At 37.8% G+C, this 22,226-nt stretch overlaps 1 protein-coding gene across 1 annotated transcript in view; it reads right to left on the bottom strand.

The window, feature by feature from the left end:
* EPB41L4A (erythrocyte membrane protein band 4.1 like 4A) overlaps positions 1-22,226 on the bottom strand; it is a 205,325-nt gene that overhangs the window by 42,265 nt on the left and 140,834 nt on the right. Inside the window, exon 13 of the mRNA XM_069087776.1 lies at positions 2,320-2,410. Within this exon, the coding sequence (XP_068943877.1) occupies positions 2,320-2,410 (91 nt within the window). The remainder of the gene's footprint in view (positions 1-2,319; positions 2,411-22,226) is intronic.

Raw genomic sequence — 22,226 nt, 5'->3', positions numbered from 1 at the left:
CTCTCTCTCTCTCTCTCTCTCTCTCTCTCTCTCTCTCTCTCTCTCTCCTCCCACATCTACAATCCTAAGCTTCACTTATGTATTCCCAATCACCATTCTGGAGACAATGTGTGAAAAACCTCCCCCTTCCCAAAACCTCTCTATTTCTACCAAAGGCATCACCATCCTTCCCAGTGTCTGTTTTCTAATCTCACCTTACATATCCGATCACCTGTGAAATAATGCCTTTTCTACCTTCACCTCATCTCCTGCATCTTTCTGACCCCCACTTATACAGCTCCCTCTTCTAATTGGTTTTCCTATCTCCAGTCTTTCCACTCTACTCTAGCAGTACGCACTGCTACCAAAGTAATTTTTCATAAATATAGGTCTGACTTTGAGGCTTCTCTCCTCAGCCAACTCCAGTGAATTACCATGCCCCTTGGGATAAAATAATTTTCTTGCTTTGGCTATCCTTCTATCCTCATTGCATATTATTTTCCTCCCATACTCCAGGATCAAGACAAATGGGCATTTTCTTGCATACTAGGCTTCATCTCAGTGGCCATTACCACGTCTAGCATTTGCTGTTTACTACCTCCATCTACCAGAATACCTCTCATCCCCTTAAGGTGCAGTTCAGGCATCGTTTTCTCAAGCCTTTCCTGTTCCTGCAAATGCTATCACCTTCCATTTCAAACTACCTTGTGTTTAACTAATCTAACTCAAATATCAAATACTGATGTTCTGCCATAAGCAGCAGGCAACCCATTTCCTTAGCTTCCTGCCAGGAACTCAGTATTGTCTCAGATTGTTGTTTGGTTGATGACTGTGGTAGTCTATGACAACTGATAATTCTTACATAAAGAAGAACAAGTGAGCTGCACGGAGACTGCCAATGATCACTTTTCATTGGATTACTTTCCAGGGACCTGACTACGGAATTAGGTGAAGCTTCTAAAAGGTGGCTACATCCTTGTGGGAGGAAATTCCCAGGGCCTCCTCAGATAGGCAAGGATATTAAACCTCTATCATAGGTCTAGGTGGAACTGGCTCCCAAAGAGGAAAAGGGACACAGCATAATCAGGAGGGAAGACTTTTGGACTCAGAATGAAGAACCAAGAAGCAACGGGTAGATGCTGCAAAAAGTCTAACTTAGACTTGATAGGAAAAACTTTCTAATGAGGGATATCTGAACGTGTAATAATGTGTGAGTTCTCCTTAGAGGCCTTCAAAGTTTGAACTTCTTGTGAGGATTGATTTTGGATATAAGTAGGCATTTTCACCTCAAAATGCTGTTATTCTTTTAAAAATTTTTTGTAACTTATCTATTTACTTTTACTTTACAACATTCAGTTCCTCAGTCCCTAGAGTTTCAAATTTTCTCCCCCTCCCTCCATGACAGCAAGCAATCAAATATAGGATCTACAAATACCTTCACATTAAACATTAGTCAGGTTGTAAAGAGGGATTATAACCAAAGGAATGAATAATGGGAGAGAGGAAACAAAACAAAACAAGAAAAAGAGAGAGAGCAGGTAGTTTGCTTCAATCTGCATTCCAACTCTGTAGGTGTTTCTCTGGATGTGGAGGATGTCCCTTTCCATCATGAGTCTTTTGGAGCTGTCTGATAACCTTACAGTGCTGTCAGGAGCCCAGTCTATCAAGGTTAGTCGTCACACACACGATGTGTCTGTAATTGTGTACAAAGTTCTCCTGGATCTGCTCTCCTCACTCAGCCTCAGTTTATATAAGTCTGTCCAGGTTATTATGAAGTCTGTCTACTCCTCATTTCTTATAACACAATAGTATTATTACATACATACACCACAACTTGTTCAGCCATTCCCCAATTGATGGGCATCCCCTTGATCTCCAATTCTTTGCTACCACAAAAAGAGCTGCTATAAATATTTTTGTACATACAGGTCCTTTTCCTATGATCTCTTTGTGGTAAAGCCCTAGAAGTGGTACTACTGGGTCAAAGGGTATGTACTTATTTATAGCCCTTTGGGCATAGTTCTAGATTGCTCTCCAGAATGGTTGAATTCACAACTACACCAAAATGCTGTCATTCTTAAAGCAGCCTAAATGTACAAGAGCCTGAAAAAAAGCATTTTTGTCATTGTCGTTGGAATGGGTTCCATATGACTCTTTTCCAGCTCTCAATCACATGATTCTGTGTACCCTTGGAGAACACTGGCTGACTCATGAGAATTACAAATTCTATTAAAAAAATCAAAGAAGTAGATTCTTACCTTTGCTGACATCTAAAATGGTTATCCTTCATCCATATTCTAAACCATAATCTGGTGTGTTTCTCTGATCATGTGTACTAACCTTTTAACTGGCAAGGGTGCAATAATTTTGGTGGTTCCTTCATTCACTCCATTTTCCATATTTGTAGTAACCTGGTTCATACTGTTGGATCCTAATTGTCAAAAGGAGAGAGAGAGAAAAGGACATGAAAGAAGAATGAGGAAAAAAGTTCCAATAATTCACGCATTCCAACAAACATTTATTAATTGCCTAGTATGAGTTGTGTATTTAGGTAGGGGCTGGGAATATAGCACTTTGAAATTTGTTGTCTGGTTTGTAACAGCAGTGTTACATGCTTGTGAGCATATTTAATTATCCTGTTTTAGAGGGAAGAAGTATTATAACTGTAGGAGACTTTATTAATAACAGATAGATTACTTGTGTTTTGGACTTGAAATCAAGTTGACTGATTCACTGATATGAATCATTTACTGGTTCACACTCTAGTGCTTTCCTTACTACATGAAAGAGACTAACAACAAAAAAGAGAACAAGGGTTCCATTTAAGAAAATTCCATTATATGGATGGTCTAGTACATCATAATGAAACATAATTAAGATTTTCTCCTTCATCAATATCACGCTGACCTTGATTTACCTCATAAGATTGTTCAATCTAAAACAAAATCTCCCCCTTAAAAAGTGTCACGATGGCCCCGCAATTACACTGATGTAGAATATTAAAGCAAGGCTCTTATTTACTAAGTACGATATAAATAACAATTAAGAGAACAAAGACATCTGAATAAAAGCAATTCTCTAAGACAACAAGCTGCCTAATAGTTACCAAGCTCTAACAGTAGAGGGAGTTTACTCACTGCAAGGAGTTTCTCTGGGAGTTCATTTATGACTTACTTGTCCAGCTAATTCTTCTGCTGTCAGGTTATTTAAATTTTGTAGATATTCATCCAATTCATTTCATCAGCTTTGTTGGCATACAATTGGGTAAAATAATTTGGCTGATTTCTGCTTCTTTTATTGCGAATATAAATTGGCTTCGCTCATCAGCAATTTTAGGTTTTCTCATAACTTTTCAGAATTCTTAATTCAATGTTGGTGGTTTTTGCCTTCAATTTAAAATTTTTGGAATTGGTAGTTAGTTGTGCTTTTATAGATTTGCTTTTTGTTCTGTTCCTTTACTCATCCTCTTTCTTTTGTTGATTGATGTGTTCAGAGATAGAATTTTTTCCTAATGACTGCTTTGGCTACATTCCAAAAGTTTTGGTATGCTTCTTATTGTTATGTTTCTTGCATTTTTCAAGGAAATTCTCCTCTCTTCTCTTCCTCCAATATCCTGTCTACTCTCTTGACAAAGCAAGTAAAATGGACCCCTGTCTAACAAAACAAATTTTACCCACTAGCTATGTAAAAAAAAAAAATCTTAATTTACATTTTGAATCTTATCTCTTGGCTGTTGATCTACTCTTTCTTTTGGTGAAAGTGTTTAGAAATATAAAACTTCCCTCTAATGCCTGCTTTGACTGCATCCAAATTTTTTGACATGTTTTCTCCATGTTTTCATTAACTTTAAGGAAATTTACTACTGAGAATGATTTAAATGCTTGGAGGTCCATCAAAGTTGCATATTTGTCCCCTGTATGATTAAAGTATTAAATTTTAATGCTTTCTCGTCCAATTTTTGTTCAGAATTCTCGTGTAATCCTTACTATAGCTCTGCAGCATTTGAATGACTTCTTTCTTCTAGCCTGCAGTTTTCTTTGTCTGGAGTATTTCTGTCACCATAGTAGCTTTTTATGGTGGATTCATTTTCTGTTCTGTTGTAATTAATTGCAGATGAGCCAAAGGCCTATTGGAATCATCTGAGCCCATGGTGATGAAAGCCTGATATTTTTAAAACATAAATGCTAATGATAAATGCTTGTAAATGTCTGTAATTGATTCAATTACCTAGAGTCATTCTATAGCTATTTTGTATGATGAATGTTATTTCAGAGAAGATTCATTGATTTCATTATTAATAAATGAATTGGATATCATTTGATTTTAGCTTTATTGCTAATAAATAATATACTTTACACCAACAACCTCCTTCTTCCCTAAAGTATCTTTGAAAAGGCTCAGATTTCATTACGATTGAATTTTCAGAAAAAGACCATTCAGTATCCCAGACTGAGATGAATTGCAAGACATCTAAAATATTACTTAATTGCTTTTTCATAAGTCTGTACTCTCTTTTGTCCACTCCAGAATAAAACACTGGGATCAGAGGGGATGAGGAGTTTAGGTTCTTCTGAGATCATTTTTATCAGAGAGCAGTCAGATTTCTTTCTGTTCCTGCATTGATAAGATTATTAAAGTATACTTAAAGTTTTCACGACAAACAGCTTTTTAAGACACTCTCGTTGGTTGTTCATTCTACCCAGCCACAGGAGTCCAGTTCAACTGCTACCTCTGCTCACCCAGCCCTGAAAATCCAAGCAATTTTACATTCATTTGAATTAGAAATGTTGTGGTTTGTACACAATGATACTTTATCACTTACAACCTTATTTTAGTCTTTGGCAGAAAAATCTTTCTAGCATACTGAATGTGAATTACTTAAGAACAGGGAATTTGTTTAAGATTCAAAGATACGAGCTGAAAGTGACCTCAGAGGCTGCTTTTTTTTTTTGTCTAATCTTTACATGTAAGAGCCAGATAGATGACTCAGGCCAGGAAGACCTTATTTTGGATTTAGCCGCAGGGGCTTGATAGCTCTGTGAACTTGGGTAAAAAGTCAGCCTAGATTCCATGTTTAAACCTTGCTTTATCTTTCGATCAAGGGTATAGCCAGCTTACAGGAGAAAGCAGTCTGAAAATACCCTTCTGCATATGTAGTTAGATATGGGAACACTCCTATGTACCAGTCTTGTCCTCAAATGGAAGTTGTTTATTACCTTCTATAACAAGTCCATCCTTCTCCAACGGTCTGCTCCCTAGGTGTGTTAATAAACTCCTTTTATCTTCCTTAGTTTGCATCATTGAACATGGCAAAGCCTAAAAAAGCATTGCCTTTTAACAGTTTGACGACTCCCACACTACCCTTTGCTCACATGCTTATTCGTACTCTGCAGTAGACACTATCATGGGCATGCCAACCTTTGTCCAGTCATGGGTTGACATGGACTCTTAGCACTCAGTCAACCTTGAAGTGGTCAGTTGTCTCCTGAAACTTGGAATAGAGGGGATAAAGGAGAACAGATTTTGATTCCAAAATTTATTTTTATCATTTGTGCAGGAAGACACAGGAATAGGGCCACAAAAGGGCAAAGGCAGTGATCTTGACCGAACATTAAGTCACTAAGGAATAGAACAGTCAAGGCGTAATGCTAACATTATTGGATCTGGACAGAGAAAGAGCCTCTTGCCGCCTACCCATTAGGCAAGCTCTTATAGGACAAGGGAAAATTACCAGTTAAACCAGCAATGTCCAAAACTCGAAGAAAAGTTCTGCACAGACTAGACTCCTTATATAGATAACTGTGGGAAACAAATATGCCCAGATGAATATGTGAGAATACAGAAACTTTGTCAGCTGTGCATGCTAAAATACAGAGTTGGAAGGTCTAGAACCTAGGCTGATGGATTATTAGAACTTTCAAATGGAGACTGGCCCTCAATACTAAGTACATTGGCGGATTCTTTCTGAAATACAGGGCTACCACCACACAATCCAGACGTCTCAGAAAAAAAGATCATGGCTCCTTTAAGAGACATATTTGTAGGGAATAATTGGAGGAAATCATATGCCCACTTTTCACCAGAAGACACTGCATGATGGCAACAATCTACTCTGCTCTAAGGGACCCTGTCATTGTCATCAAGGAAATTAAGAAATGAGACACAAAACCACTTGGAAGGGCATTGATTATTAGAAACCTTTTCTCACAAAGGATGGGAATGCGAAAGTCCTGTCCTGTGTGGTGAAGTTAGGACCACATGGCCTCACTGGAATTAGAATAACGAGAGTGACAGGGGAATGTTCGGGAAAACAAATGATGGTCTAGGTCAGGAAGCACAGCAATCAATAAATGGGAGAAATATCATGCTACTTATCAAAACATTCAGATGAACATAGTGACTTTTTCTATACTCATTAGTTTGCTGCCAATCAGAGATCTGTTTAGCTGAGTCCAGAACATGAGCAAAGGGAAATTGTTTTAGCTCATGTTAATCAATCTGCAGATGTTCCTATTTCATAAATTCTGTCCTGTCTGGAGTGGGAAAACTATTAATGAAATCGGGTGATGCAGGAAGAAAGTAGAGAGGAACAAGCATTGGAAAGGGAAATAAAAAAGCCAGGGGCACCCCAGTATGTTTTTATTGCAAAAGGATAAATATTTGCAATGATGGTTGCTGTTAACTAACCCCTTAAAGGTTTTTTAATGTTAAGGTCTCAAAGGGTAATAGTTAAATCCAAGAAAAAGAGCCTTAACTACTAGTTATTGTATCTCCATCTTCATATCTTTTTGTTACTGTTATACTTACAGAAATCACTTGGGGCCACTACAGGAAGCTAAGACGTTCCTGGTACTTCTGGTAACTGATTTGCTCCCATGTTATGATATTTACGGTTCATGAAGTCATGCAAGCCAAGCTTGTGCTGTTCCAGATTAAGGAAAGACCGCTCTCTTGTATGCAACAATACATCAATTTAGAAGTTATTAAAAAAACTCATCGGTGACACATCTATCTGGGAGTGGTAGCTGTGTGCCGTCAATGAGGAAGACCTATCTGTATACTATTCAGTCCAGCATCTGAGGGCTATCAATTTTCTTATCCCGAGAGCCTCCCTGGTTCTAAATCTTGTTTCCATTATCATCAAAATTCCCCACAATATGAAAACATATTCTCTTTGACTTGTGTCCTGCTTTTTTAGTATTCTGGTAGATCCTGACTCATGGCACATTTTTTTTGTTTTTAACTTGAAGCAGATCGCTCCAGGATTATTGTGAAATCTTCCACTCTATTTGTAGAACTGCTTGTCAAGGACCTACAACATGTGCACCCACCACAACTTTGATTCAATATGTTGTTGACTAATTGCTTGCCTCTCCTTCACAAGGAGCCTGTGAGGAAGATTCTGTTTGTGGAAAGGGCCACCAGATCTCCCCTTTGAAGTTACAGTTTGCCTTGCATTGCAGCTTATATGATTAGAGGCCCCCTGAGGAAGCAGAGACAGTGAAATGATGATGGTCACCCCACCAACTTTGGGAGTAACAAACTATGCCAAGTCTTTTTTCTGTTTTGTGTATGTACAGAGAGGGGTCACACCAGGAGTTTTCATGCCAGAGGTTGGAGCCTCATCATAGAACTCTTAGTTAGTACTTGTGCTGTGGGTTTGCCTTTGGGGTCACTGTTGAGCTTGTAAAAAGGACCCGATCCCTTGTGCTTTGTGTTGCTGCCTTTTTCACTCCCAATATGAGACTCAAGCCTATTTTCCCCTGGCAGAGTGTCTGCTTATCAGGCAAAACTTTTGCCTGATCCTAATCTCTCCACTTGTGTCCTAAATCCAGTCACTCTCCTTGCAGAACTCCTGAAAAAGGATGAAGCACCACACAACTTCTGGCCCGCTGCCTTATGGCCACACACATTCCCTTGGAGGAGCCTGATCTCACGTTCACAGATGACTCTTCTTATGAAAATGGCCTATGAGTTACTGGAGGAGGGCACTGCCAGTGGAGTGGATGACAGGGAGTTGGTGCCACTGACCAGGACTTGCTAACTGGCCGAGGGCTTCTGAATGAACATTTACACTGATTGTAACAGACACTATTGGAGTGTCTGTAAGCACCTGGCAAAGTTAAGCAGATAGCTCATGCCCTACTTATTAACTAACCCAAGCCGTTTTGCTCCCAGAGGCCATTTTTGTGACGCATCGTATGAGGATGCATCTTTTTTGCAAGATGGCAATTGGGTTGTGGCCAAATGAGTTGCCCCAGGGACACTGAGAACTGCCAAGCATTCTTCTGCTATTCTTCCTGAGCCATTGGTGCTGAAATTGCTCAAGGATGAGTGCTCCCCCTATATCTGCTGCTCTGTGCCCAGGGTGGGATTGAGCATCCAAGCTTACAGGTTATGGCACTCCTCCCTCCACCACCCCTTCCTCATTCGTTGTTTTTGCAGGCCCTCCACCGTGTGGTCTGAAACTGTTTTGTCAAAGCAAATCATCTGAAAAGGAGAGATTGTGGGAATTCCTAGTATTTTTAACCTGCAGATTTACTTTAACAGAGTTACCAAAGTCCATGGTCTATAGACGTTTTGGCAATGCAGAGAGTGATTGAACCCTTGGCAGCTGCAGTGACAACAAGCCATAGCAAACATAGTAGCAAGATACCTGATCAAGGACACAACACCAAGATTTAGCCCTACTGACATACCAGTGTACTGCCATGTACTACAACTACAACCAAGGGTCATTCTTTACCCCAGAATAACCAAGCAACTCTACAGTTGGTTTACAATAACCCCTTAGCCTGCACATCCCCTATCACTGACGATCTCAGAGGGAGGTGTACAGCTAAATAGGGAAGTTAAGACACTTTGGCGATAACTATGCCAGGAAACATTAAAATGGTCTCAGGTATTTACCTTTGTGGTGTTCCACATTAGGAATGACAGGAAATAGGAGTGTGGATTGTCACCTTACCTTAACCCAGGGGATAAAAGTTTGTTTTCTTTGTCTAGTTCTTTCACAAGTCTGGAAGGAATCTGTCCACTTAAGCTAGGAGACTACTTAGCATCCCCAGCTTCAGGAAGGCATCTAGTCTGCAGCCCTCCTGAGATGGACCTATCCAGGTCCTTTAGACCAGTCACGCTGCCATTAATGTTCCTGACCAGAGAATTTACATACATGAACTCATCTGAGGGTTTCTGTGATTGACCTCAGCCCAACTGAGGAAGCAACCCCTGATTAGTACCAGCACCCAATTAAGCTGAGAAAGAACTTGGACACCAATCAGTGGTCCTTGGTTACTTGTTTATTTCACTCTTATAATTAGGACTTTACCTGCAATCCACTTAAATCCGTAACCTTCCAGTAGGATCCTTAAGGATACATCCCAAACTGTATTCCCACTCCCACCCCTACTTCTACTTAGGCTCACCTCCTCTAACAAGCAAAATAGCACTTGGGCATAGAGCGTGAATGTAACTATATATTGTCTGAAAGGTCTAACGTTAAAATTTCTCTTGGGGGACACATGAGTATAGGATTAAACAGATCTAGACAAAAGATCCCTCGTTTCTTCCAAATGGCACAAGATTTCTACTTTGTGGCCTTAAAACCTACCCTTGGCTACCTTCCAATTGGACAGAAGGTTCCCAGGGAAGGTGCAGCCTGGGCCACCATCATTCCCCGTAGGGAAACACAATCCAACTGGGTGAAAACCTAGCCTGTTTTTTTTCTGTTGATGTAGTTGCAACTCCAGTCCTTCCAAGTTAAATTCTATGAATAAGTTTCTATAATCTTCTGTCTACAAAACTATGGGAGCCGTGGAAGAGTTCAGTGCTGAGGTACATTCTCTGAGGGCTGTATGTAGCATCCAAAATCTTTTAGCATTAGACCTTCTCCTTCCTCCTGCCTGAAAAGGGGGGCTGTGTGAGCCCTTGTACAGCAGAGATGCTCCAGCACAAGACTTACAGATGGTGCAGGTAATATTCATGGTCATAAAGCTTGGGAGAGAATTTCCGAAGGGGAAACATCAACTCTGTACATTTTGGGGGTGATTAACTTACTGGCATCCTGATTTTTCCTGGTTGAAAAGGCCTGTTTGTGGACCTTATATTTTTCTTAATTGTAGGCCCACTCTACTGTCTGTGCTTATATTGCCTCCCATTGGGTACCTCTCTTATCCTGAAACAACTCTAACAACTCCCAGCCACCCAGATCAGAATGGCAGGCTGCATTATGGTCATGCACCATGAGTGTTGTTAGCACCAAAGGGGTGATATTGTGCAAAAACAGCCTGAGTGATATCATGCTTAAAACAAAGGAAAGGTCTGTCTCACTGGGGTTAAGGGAGATCCAAGTTTAGGCCAGGTAGTGTTTACCCAAGGCAGTTGGAGGTCCCTAATACCTGCAAAGGTCAGCAACCTCAAGCCCTGCATAGCATGACAGCCTGCCAACTGAGGCCTCTAGATACCACAGCAGCATGTGAGTGACCCTGCCAGACTCCAGGCCTATATCCTGACACAGGAGATCAATGGTCACACCCCTGGTCCCTGGGGCATGAAGCTTGGAACAGAGCTCCCAGTATCCCAAGAGCAGAGCTCAACTTTAAAAACCACAAAATAGGCTAGGAAATGAGCAACAGATGATTAAAACACAAATTGAGAATAAGACAACCTCAAAACACTTACATACAAAGCCTCAGAAAAATACAAATTAGTCCCAGGCCCAAAAAGAACTGGAAAAACTCAAAAAGGACTTTAAAATAAGAGAGGTAGAAGAAAAATTGGGAAAAGAAATGAGAGTTGTGCAAGAGGATCATGAAAAAAGAGTCAACAGCTTGGTAAAGAGAGCACAAAAATGGAAAAAAAAAAGTTGTATAAAAATTCACTGAAGAAAACTTCTTCAAGAGAATTGGCCAAATGGGAAAGGTACAAAATCTCACTGAAGAAAATAATTAAAAATTAGAATTATGAAGTAGAAGCTAATGACTACATTAGACATCAAGAATCAAACAAAATCAAAAGAATGAAAAACAGATAGAAGAAAACATGAAATATGTCATTGGAAAAACAACTGACGGAAAATAGATCCAGGAGAGATAATTTAAGAATTATTAGACTACCTAAAAACCATGATCAAAAAAAAGAGCCTGGACAATATATTTCAAGAAATTATAAAGGAAAATGGCCCTAATATCCTAGAACCAAGATGGTAAAATAGACATTGAAAGAATCCACCAATCACCTCCTCAAAGAGATCCCAAAATGCAAACTTCCAAGAACATTACAGCCAAATTCCAGAACTTTCAGGTCAAGAAGAAAATACTGCAATCAGCCAGAAAGAAATAATTCAAATACCATGGAGCTGCAGTCAGGATTTAGCAGCTTTACTGTAAAAGTAAAGGATTGTGGGCTTAGAATATGATATTCCAGAAGGCAAAGGAGCTAGGACTACAATCAAGAATCAACTGCCCCCCAAAACTGATCATATTCCTTTGGGAAAAAATGTAAATTCAATGAAATAGATAATTCTCAAATACTCCTGATGAAAAGCCCAGAGCTGAACAGAAAATTCAATTTTCCAATACAAGACTCAAGAGAAGCATAAAAAGGTAAAACAGGAAAGAAAAATAAGTTATTCAAAGAGGTTAAACTGTTAGATGATACTTGTAACTCTTAATGACTATCACTATTAGAGTTGTTAGAGGGAGACAGTGCACAGGTCTGAGTTCAATAGGATGGAATGATATAAAAAAATTAAGGGGTGAGGAAGAGGATCGCACTGAGAGCGAGGGAAGGGAGAGGCAGAGCGGGGTAAATAGCACGACATGAAGAGGCACCAAAGACCTATCACAGTGGAGGAGAACATGGGACAGAATGTGTGAGCATCTCTTAAACCTTACTCTCATCAGATTTGGTTCAAAGACAGAATAACACTCTGCCTTATAGGGCATTATGGAAGAGAGACGAGAAAGGGGTGTGTGGATAGAAGTAAGGGTGTATTGAGGGAGGCTGTGGTCAGAAGCAAAACATTGGTGAGGAAAGGGTAAAAGGAAGAAGAAGGATAAACAGGAGGAAAAACAGGATGGAGGGAAATACACAGTTAGCAATCCTAACTGTGAATGGGAAGGGGATGAACTCACCCATAAAACAGAAGCAAATAGCAGAATGAATTAAAAACCAGAACCCTCCAAATTGTGTACAAGAAACACATTTGAAGCAGAGAGATATACACAGAGTAAAAGTAAGGGGTTGGAGCAGACTCTATCTATTATGCTTTAGCTGAAGTAAAAAAAAAAAAAAGCAAGGGGAGCAATCATGATATGAAACAAAGCAAAACCAAAAATAAATCTAAGATAAGGAAATTACAACTTGCTAAAAGGTACCAAAGACAATGAAGTATTATCGATACTAAACACATATGCACCAAATGGCATATAGATAAGAAGAAATAGATATTAAAACTATACTAGTTGGGGACTTTAACTTTTCCTTCTCAGAACTAGATAAATCTAACCACAAAATAAACAAGAAAGAAGTTAAGGAGGTAAATAGAATTTTAGAAAAGTTAGATATGATAGACCTCTAGAAAAAAAATTGAATGGGGATAGAAAGGAATAAATTTCTCAATAGTACATAGAACCTACACAAAAACCAATCATGTATTAGAGCATAAAAACCTCACAATCAAATGCAGAAAGGCATAAATATTAAATTAAATGCATTCTTTTCAGATCATGTGATAAAAATCACATGTAATAAAGGGCCATGGGAAAATAGAATTAAAATTAATTGGAAGCTAAATAATCTAATCCTAAAGAATGAGTGGGTCAGACAACAAATCATAGAAACAATTTAATTAAAAAGAATAAAAATGAGACAACATATTACCATCTATGCCAAAGCAGTCCTTAAGGGAAAATTGATATCTCTAAAGTCAAACATCAATAAAATAGAGCAACAAATTAAAAATCCCTAATTAATAAAATTGAAAGTTAAAAAAAAAAACCATTGACCTAATAAACTAAGCTGGTTGTGTGTGTGTGTGTGTGTGTGTGTGGAACACAATAAAAAAGGTAAACCATTGGTTACTTTGGTGAAAAAAAATCAAATCAAAAGGGGTTAATTCACCACCAATGAAGAGGAAATTAAAGCAATTATTAGGAAATATTTTGCCCAATTGTATGCTAATAAATCTGACATTCTAAGAAAAATGGATGAATATTTACAAAAATATAAGCTACCTAGATTAACAGAAGAGGAAATAATACATAAATAACTCCAACTTAGAAAAATTGAACAAGCCATGAATGAATTCCCTAAGAAAAAAATCCTAGCTTTAGATGGATTCACAAGTGAATTCTACTAAATGTTTACAGAACAATTAACTCTAATGCTATATATACTATTTGGGAAAATAGTGTAAGTTCTCCTAATTCCTTTTATGACACAAATATGGTGCCATATTTCCCAAACCATGGAAGTAGAAAATGTATGATCTTGATTATATTAATTAATGCAGACAAAATTAGAAGGAAAATAGGAAAGGATTTTTACAGTCAGTCTGTCTTCATTGAGATAGGGAACTGAGAAGTTTATAAACATTCAAGAGCTATTCCCCAATTCATAAATGGTTAAAGTATATAAACAGGAATTTTTCAGAAGAAAGTCAAGAAATCCAATAGTCACATGAAAAAATGCTCTTAATCACTAGTGGTTAGAGAAATGCAAATTAAAACAATTCTGAGGTACTGCCTCACACCTATCAGATTGGCTAATATAACAGAAAAGGAAAATGACAAATGCTGCATGGGCATGGAAAAATAGGGACATAAATGTACTGTGGCATTGTGAGTTGGTCCAACCATTCTGAAGAACTATCAGGTCTGTGGACAAACAAAATCAAAGCATCTCTTTGTGGTAGTAAAATTGGAAATGGAGACAACATACATCAATTGAGCAATGGCTGAGCAATCTGTTGTTCAAGCTGTATGATTGTTGGGATATTGTGCTATGTAAGAAACAAGAGGGATGGTTTTGGACAAACCAGGGAAGAATTGCAGCAAATGATGTAAAATGAATTCAAAACTAGAAAACTGTGTACAGTAATAGCAATATTGTAATAATTGATGATCAACTGAAAGCTGTTCCCTCAATTATAAAATGAGGGAAATAAAAGTGCCAATTTGTAGGGTTGAAAGGATTAAATGAAAGTTAATTTTGGCTCTATAGGTGCTATATACACATTTGTCTCCCCACACACCCATCCCCTTTGCTCACATATTAGTAAATAAAACCCAGGAAAAAATAAACATTTTCAGTTTATGAACCTTCATCCATCAAGCACTCTTTCTACTGAATTACATTTTGCCCACATTTTATGGTCATTTTGTCCTGTAGCATAAGTTACTGGGATTAGTCAAGGGAGTCTTGAACAATGTACAATGTACATCCCCTTGAAGAATGGAAAGCTCTTTTTAGAGAAACTCTGACTAGCTTTGCTTACTATAAATTCCATTCAGAACAGAAAAAAAGGCCACAGTCAAAACTGCCTCTGAGTGAGCACGATAAACTTCTGGCTCTATTTATTTATTTTTTTTCCCAAGGAAAAAATGCTATGAAATTAAAATTGCTTTTCAAATAATCATTTTAACTTCTATAAAGCATAGCCTTTCCTTAGTCATACAACTACTTTAAAAAGTTTGTAAGGATTTATTTATATTTCTTTAAAAGTTGAGGTAAAGAACTAGGTTTTTAAAAATTACTTTTGGGAAACTTTAATATTGTTTTGGTTTTGTATTGCTTTGGTTGGGACACTGCTAGGCTGACAAAGAAGCCAATCTCAGTTTGAATCCAAGCAAAATACAAGTGTATCCTGAGTCTGACAAAGAAAAGAGGTAGAAAATATTCTGACGCTATATGTTCCCAAAATAAATACCACAACTGATAAATACCCTCTCTGCCCATGAAAACCATCCTGAAAAAGAAACCATAAGGGAACTGCTGGAAAACATCCTAATATGACTAGCAAAACCGAAGCTCAACATCAAGCAATAAAGATGAAAACATCTTTGAAGGTGTGGTAGAGATGCAGTGCTTACAAAAAAGTACATGCTGAGTCAAGAGAAGACTTGCCTCAATGATTTATTTTCAGAGAATTCAAGAGTTCAGGTAAAGCTGTATAGGAACAAATGCCTCACCTTCATCATTTTCATTTAAAAAAAAGTTGACTTAAGAGCAAATGTACTAACAACTTTGAGAAAGGAGCTCCTTGGAGATTGGCTAAAAGTACTAAATTATTTTGTAATTGAGGATATATTGCATGTTCAGTGTTAATAAATCTAACTGTAAAGAAACTCATCTAGTATATGGCATTGCAGGGAGACTTTATAGGGAAATACAGGAATTAATTTTCTGATAAGTTTAGAAGAACAATTAAGAAATTAGTGGTGACTTTTTTGAAGTTTAAGAGACAAGGAAAGGCATTTGTTTTACGTGGCCTTGTCTAAAAGTTTATTTCCAAAAGAAGAAAGCTATGGGGTGGTAGTCAAACATCAATGTTTTAAGTGAGGAATTTTTTTGAGGGTAGAGGATACATGGGCATGAATGTGGGAATGACTGAGAAGGTTATCTGCTGGGCTTTACAGTAGCTGATCATTTGTGAGAGTCTGTTTTATTTGCTTTTAAAAGAAAATCCACTTAATTTGAGACAGCAGTAAAGGAGAAAATACTAACAGAAGACATCTGATATGATAAGGAGGTGAGAAAAGAGCTCAGTGAATGGTCTCATTTTCTCAGCCGTGATGGTGTTTACTGGAGCCATAGAAGAGTTGAGGACAGATGAAAAAGTTTGAAAAATCCCCTGCAGCAATTGGTACAGTGATTTATGAAACAGGTTATGTAGCATGATATTCTATATGCATATTCAGAAGTACATGTAGAAGTGAAGGCAATGCATAGGTGGGAGTTGTCCAAGGCTGTAGATGGCAAAAAATGACACAATTGGAGATATGATTAAGAAGCAGGAATTCTAGAAAAGGACAATACAGAGTTAAACTGGTTTACCAAGCTTCCAAGCTTAGGAAAGACTTTGTCCAGCGCGTGGGTGATGATCTATGGTACTGTGTCATTCACCAAATGCAGTGTTTCATTTCAGAAGAGAGGGAGAGGTGGAAAGCTTATCTGAAAAGAGAATTTCAGAATTCCTAAAGATAGAGTTGATACATTTGCAGTTGATGGCAAACGGTTGAGGTCTTTGGTCATAGGAAATGGGGACATGGAAAAAATAGGTGCTTGGGGTGTTTGATGGAGTATCAAAATACACATAGAAATCCTGTATTATGAGGGTGGGAGTTTTGGAGTAGAGGAAGATTGTGAGCCTTTGGTTGAATTCATGGTTAAAGGGAAGTGAACCACAGGGATATCTAGACAGCAGCCTCTAGGATATTGATTAGATGACAGATGTGGACTGGATTGTATGAACCTCAAAAGAAGAGGTATTAAATGATATAAATAGTAGGAAATTGTCCTTATGGAAGCAAGAATATAATTTGTGCCCAATTAAATTTACAATGAATAAATATCAATTGTGTTTTTCATCATTTCCTAAGAGAAAATTTATTTCTATTTGAAATACATGGCAGATATTCATATTGTAAAAATGTCACACTTTCTATTAACGAAAAATTTAAAAATTATCGGAATTTGAGATTTTTAAAATAATAGCTATTTGATGGATAGGCAGGTGGTAAAGTCATCTTCTCAGGTAGCCAAAAAGCACTGCCTCAAAGTATTACCTCTAACCTGATGTTGACTGAAGAATTCCAGGACCCTGTCACTGGAATCCCTTGAATATAATTTGTCTTACACTTTCATCTTTTATCACAATAAGTTGAAGGATGAATATGCAAATATGCTACCTAAATATTGAAGGTTACAGTAAAAAAATTAAGAATTGGGTAACTGTAAATTGAGCACCCGCCCTGGAGTCAGGAGGACCTGAGTTCAAATATGGCCTCAGATACTTAACACTAACTAGCCATGTAACCTTGGGCAAGTCACTTAACCCCAACTGCCCTCCAAACCAAACAAAACAAAAGAATTGGATAACTGATTGGAGAATTCTCAACAGAAATAAGGTATAGAAGTGGTGCAAAAGACAGTATGTATGATCTTGATGGCATAAAGTTGAAAAACACTAGGAAACTCGGTTGCACAAGAATAAGGAAATGACTTATGGTAGGAAGTAATGGAGTGTGGGGATGTAATGGGAATGCAGATTTGGAAGCTCTTCCCTGCCCCTAGGCTAAAGTGCACCTGAAACATGGGGTGGGAGGCTTGTTTTTCAGTAAATACTTTTTGATTGGCCAGTGGGTCAATAAGGTTGTTACATTCTCTGAGCCAGGAGAAGGCTATATAAGCCCTGATGTGTAGCTTTGTTTTGGGGGCTCACTTTGAGAAGTGTTCTGTGATTTGATCTGTATTCTGGGAAGCCGTTGTCCAGGGCCCCCCCAGCTTTGAAAAACCCAGATGTGGAAACCCAGATGTTGACTGGGTATGGATGTAATGGTTGGACAGTTTGGAAATCTGTCTACTTGATCTGTTTCTGTCTTGATAATTCTGCCTGTATACTTTGAAGTTCGGGGTGCTGACCTTTTCTCCTGAACAAGGTAAACGATATATGTCTGACTGATTAAAGTAAGCTTGTTAACCCATTTTGAGTTGCTTTCCTTTAACAAAGCAGATCCAAGAACCTGTGTGAGTAGCCACCCTGGGGACGTGCTTGCTGCTACAGGGGGGAAATCATAACTATTTCTATTAAGGATCTGTTGCAAAGGCTAGAGATCGAAGGCACTGGAACAAACTTCTAGTGGAGCAATTAAATCTTCAACCATTTTGAAAATCTATTTAGAACAGTATAAAGAAAGTGACTGCACCCTTTATCTGAAAAATCCCTTTTATAAGATCATAAATAAAGGACATTAAGGAAAGGAAATGGTCTCATATATACCAAAACATTGAGCGTATAAATTTAAGTAGGTAGAAATTTTATCAGCAATGACTAAAAATGATTGTAATGAACCCAGTATGATAAAAGAAATAAACATGTAGAAACATTAGAAGACATATCAACTTATTCAAAGTGAAGTAAGCATTACCAGGAAAATGATCCATGACTACAACAAACGTAAAAGAGGAGGAAAATAAAAACACAAAGCTGAAATGGATGTAGTAATATTTTAGCTAATATAAGTAAAGGCTTCAGTCTGCAGAAGTGTCTGGTTGAGACAATGAAAACCATTGAGGGAAATGATTATTAATAACCAATGCTTTGGGGGAGATTCAGAGTTCCCCCTTTTTCTTTTACCCTCATTTCAAGACCTCAGTCTCTGAAGGTGGAGCTAGCCTTCTCCTTTATCTGACCCCACTCAACCTTACTAGGAATCTCTGGAATCTCTAGTCTAAGGTGAATTCCACTCAATCAAGCTGAGGTAGAAATAGATCCTTCTGCAGGTTGGGGGTGATCTGGGTATATGGATAGTCTCTCTGTCCAAAAGTGACACGTCACTCTCAGCCCCTCATTGGAGTAAGTTCACTTCTTTTTGTAAAGTTCACCTCTTGTTAAATGTCTCTTGTCCAAAGGCATATAAACCTGAAAAAGTGACCATGCTTGCTCTTTGACTAATGAGAGGATAAGAAGCCCTTTTTGTCAGTCATATGCTGGCTGTGATTAATAAAATTGATTATAATTCGCCCCCAAAATTTTGTCTCTTGCAATTATTTGCCACATCATTAATCTTTTTTATTATTATTATTTTTGGAGGGGGGAGGGTAGGGCAATTGGGGTTAAGTGACTTGCCCAAGGTCACATGGCTAGTAAGTGTTAAGTGTCTGAGGTCATATTTGAACTCAGGTCCTCCTGACTCCAGGGCTGGTGCTCTAATCACTGTGCCACCTAGCTGCCCCTACTTCATTAATCTTTATGGATGATATTCTGATTTCTGATTATTTTTATTAGAGTCATAGAGCTCAAAGAGACCCTAGAGATCATTTAGTTCAACAACTGCAATTACTTGCTCAAGGCCAAACAGGGATTAAGGTCAGGATTTGAACCTAGATCCTCAGACTTATAATAGCATCTCCTGGTTTCAAACCCAGTGTTCTTTTTTTCATTAGACTCTTATTTCCTTTCCATTTTCTCTTCTTCCTTACTCTCAGGTCTGTCCCAGCACTTAGGTTTTGCTGGAATGTCTTGGCTGTTTGCCCAGAGTTTGAACAACAGTAGGTAGAGAGACCGGAACTGTTGGTGGTGAGCTTTCACTCAGGAATGTGCTTCCTTAAACAGGGTGCTCAGGCTTGAGCTCTAAAGCTTTTAAATAGAAATGTTAAATATACTTGCTCAATCTAGTTTTTGATATATGTGATTGAGAGGTTGAGATAAAGGTTTTTCAACTAACAGAATTAGGGTGGAGAGTAAGGAATGCACTCACTCTGTTCAGTATTTTTAAACTTAGAGGAAGCATCTTTTATAACAGGTTCTCAAAATGCGGTCCAGGAACCTGTGATGGTACAAAAAACTTGGGGTTTATAAGATCTGAGTTATTTTCATAATAAGATTTTATATTTTCTAATATTGTAAATATTGATTTAACCCATGTAAACAAAACTCTTCAGGTGTAGGAACAATCCACATTTTTAAAGAATGTACAGGGGTCCTGAGATCAAATGTTTGAGAAGCAACATTAGGTACAATACTACATGATAAGTAATATAATTAAGAAGAGAAGATAATAAAAAATTTAATTTACCTTCTATACTACTATCACTTAAGTTTTAACAAGGAAAAAATTATGTAGTAATGATAGGTGAATTTTCTCCTCATCTTGGTGGAGCCCTGGCCTCAGTGATTCTTCCCAGGTACTTTCTAGACATCTCTACTCCCAATGGAAACTTGGGACTTGATCCCTTGGTTTCCCAGATCTGATAATTAGCTTTTACCTTTTGTGGATGGCTTTGGCCCATTTTTACCTTTTTGTCTCTCACCTAAAATAGATTATTTTTGTAGTTATACTAGAGACACTGTGATGTAGAATGAACAATGAATTGTATCAGAAAACCTAATTCTTTTCTCAGCTATACCATTTATAAGCTGTGCTACTTTGGATTAAATAACTTAATGTCTTTTAATCTCAGGTTTCCTTATCTCTAAAATGGAAATAATAATGCCCAGTTCAATGTAATTATAGCAAAGACCACCCAGTTCCTTCTGCTTTTTAAAAAAAGACTAACACTTTAAAATTTTAGAAGGAAAGTGATTTCATCAGACTATATAACAGCAACATTCAGAGTGCCTCAGCAACTTTCTACCACTGAAAACATTCTTTAAAAAGAATAAGATTTTGCTTGAGGTAGGTGATATTTTTTGGTAGCTAGGTTTCTTATTTAAAAGTTTCAATAATGGTAAAATGACAAATAAACATAGTATTATTGGATTCAAATCTATAGCAAGTCTTTATCTAATTTTCCATGGTGAAAAGTTTAAAGCTTGAAAACATGGAGGTAAGCTTTGCTCATGAAAACTCTATTCCCCCAAAAGTTCTAATTTTTTTATAGCAAGGTTTTCAAAAATTTTATTTTTAATATACAGAACAAAACAAGCATTTCCATAACATAGTACAATAATAAGATGATCATACATGAAACAACAAATCGATTATGCACAAGTTGCTATTCCCTTCAAATATAAAACAAAATTAGAAAATAAACTTTCCCCCCCTTCTCTCCCCTCCTCCCTTTCAAATGAAGAAAAGCTGTGGGCTGAGGGAAGAAGTAGCAGCATCAGATTTCACCATCTGCCTCCCATGTAGGTGTGAACATATTTTGTTGCTGTTTGTTTTATCTATTCTTTCCTATCTTAGTTGTATTAGAGATGAAATGGGTCAAATTACAACCTTGTGAGCTTTGAAAATGGGAAGCCCATGAAAGGTCCCCTCTGCAATGGGAGCTCGTAGAAGTCGCAACTGAGTCTGGCATGAAACAAACTCTGAGACTTAAAGACCTACTAAGAACCAGCAAAACCAACCTAGTAAAATCACCCCCCACTTAAAACACTGGGTAAGCAAAGTCCTGAAATATATTTGTTCAAAGGGAATGTTTTGTAGCAAGCAGTTTCAGTCTAAGTTCACTCTTCCCAGGAGCTAAAGTGTGTGGAGATATGTTTCCAGTATGGAATTTTGTTTTACTTTGGTCCTTTGCATACTTTCTCACTAAATACTCTAAATAAAAGCTGACTGATGTTAAGGGGTTAATTGATATTCAGTAAATGGTAACTAGTCAATTGACATTGGGGAAAAGAACACTAGATGGTGTTCAAGAACTACAATATCAGATAATCCTAGGCCCTTAGTGATTTCTCCTAGCAAGAGTGGGGATGGGGAAGTGAGACACAAGGCCTGTATTTGTGAGGCAATGTGAATTGACAGAAGTCATTCATAAAGAACTGAAGTGGGGAGACAGTGTGGTATGTATGCTGGAGAAAGAACCGGAATCGGGAAAATCCTGCTTCTGACACTTTGCCGCAAGTCATTTAACCTTCTTCTCTCTATGTCATAGCATTGATGTGGTCCTCCAATGAGAAAATAAATGGATGCAAAAACCAGAAATAGGGAAAATATTTTTTTTTAAAAGAAACTGAAGGAACTTTGGGAATTTGTCTGTAGCTCCATGTTGGTCTCCTTGGAAGCATCTTTGTAAGGCAGGTGATAAAAATTTGCTCAAACTTCCATAGTAGAAATCAGCACAAGAAGCCTTTTTTTGTAGTGTTTTCTTAAGAGAAAGTTGTCTATTTAAATTTTTATGTAAAATACTCTTAATAGTCTTAATTTGCTCTTTGGCCCATCCATGATGAGAATGAAGGAAGACCTTTCTAAGCAACCAGACTGCTGACATCTCTCTGAGGCAGGACTGTTAATATGAAGGGCCCCAGAGGAATCCTGTGAAGGTATTTCAACCATATCACAATGCTGAGCTCAGACTCCTTGAAAAGAAGAGAAACAAGCTCCAGGTTGACAAGTGATGGGAAAATCAGAAAAGAATTTGCAATAGTTTTCACAGTCTATGGTTATGCATGTGAAACAAGACCCAAGGTCACTCTGAGTTTTCAGTACGAGATGAGGGTTGTCTATGCTCACGTCCTAATCCACATAAGTGACTAAAGTTGTTATTTAAGAGAATACCTCACTTGTTGAAATCAGAAA

Source organism: Petaurus breviceps, unplaced genomic scaffold (assembly GCF_028583685.1).
Source record: "Petaurus breviceps papuanus isolate PSGF00001 unplaced genomic scaffold, PetGlider_PUasm1.0 183, whole genome shotgun sequence".
Taxonomy (NCBI): domain Eukaryota; kingdom Metazoa; phylum Chordata; class Mammalia; order Diprotodontia; family Petauridae; genus Petaurus; species Petaurus breviceps.
The sequence above is the reverse complement of the archived record's forward strand: the minus strand, read 5'-3'. Positions and strand labels throughout refer to the sequence as shown.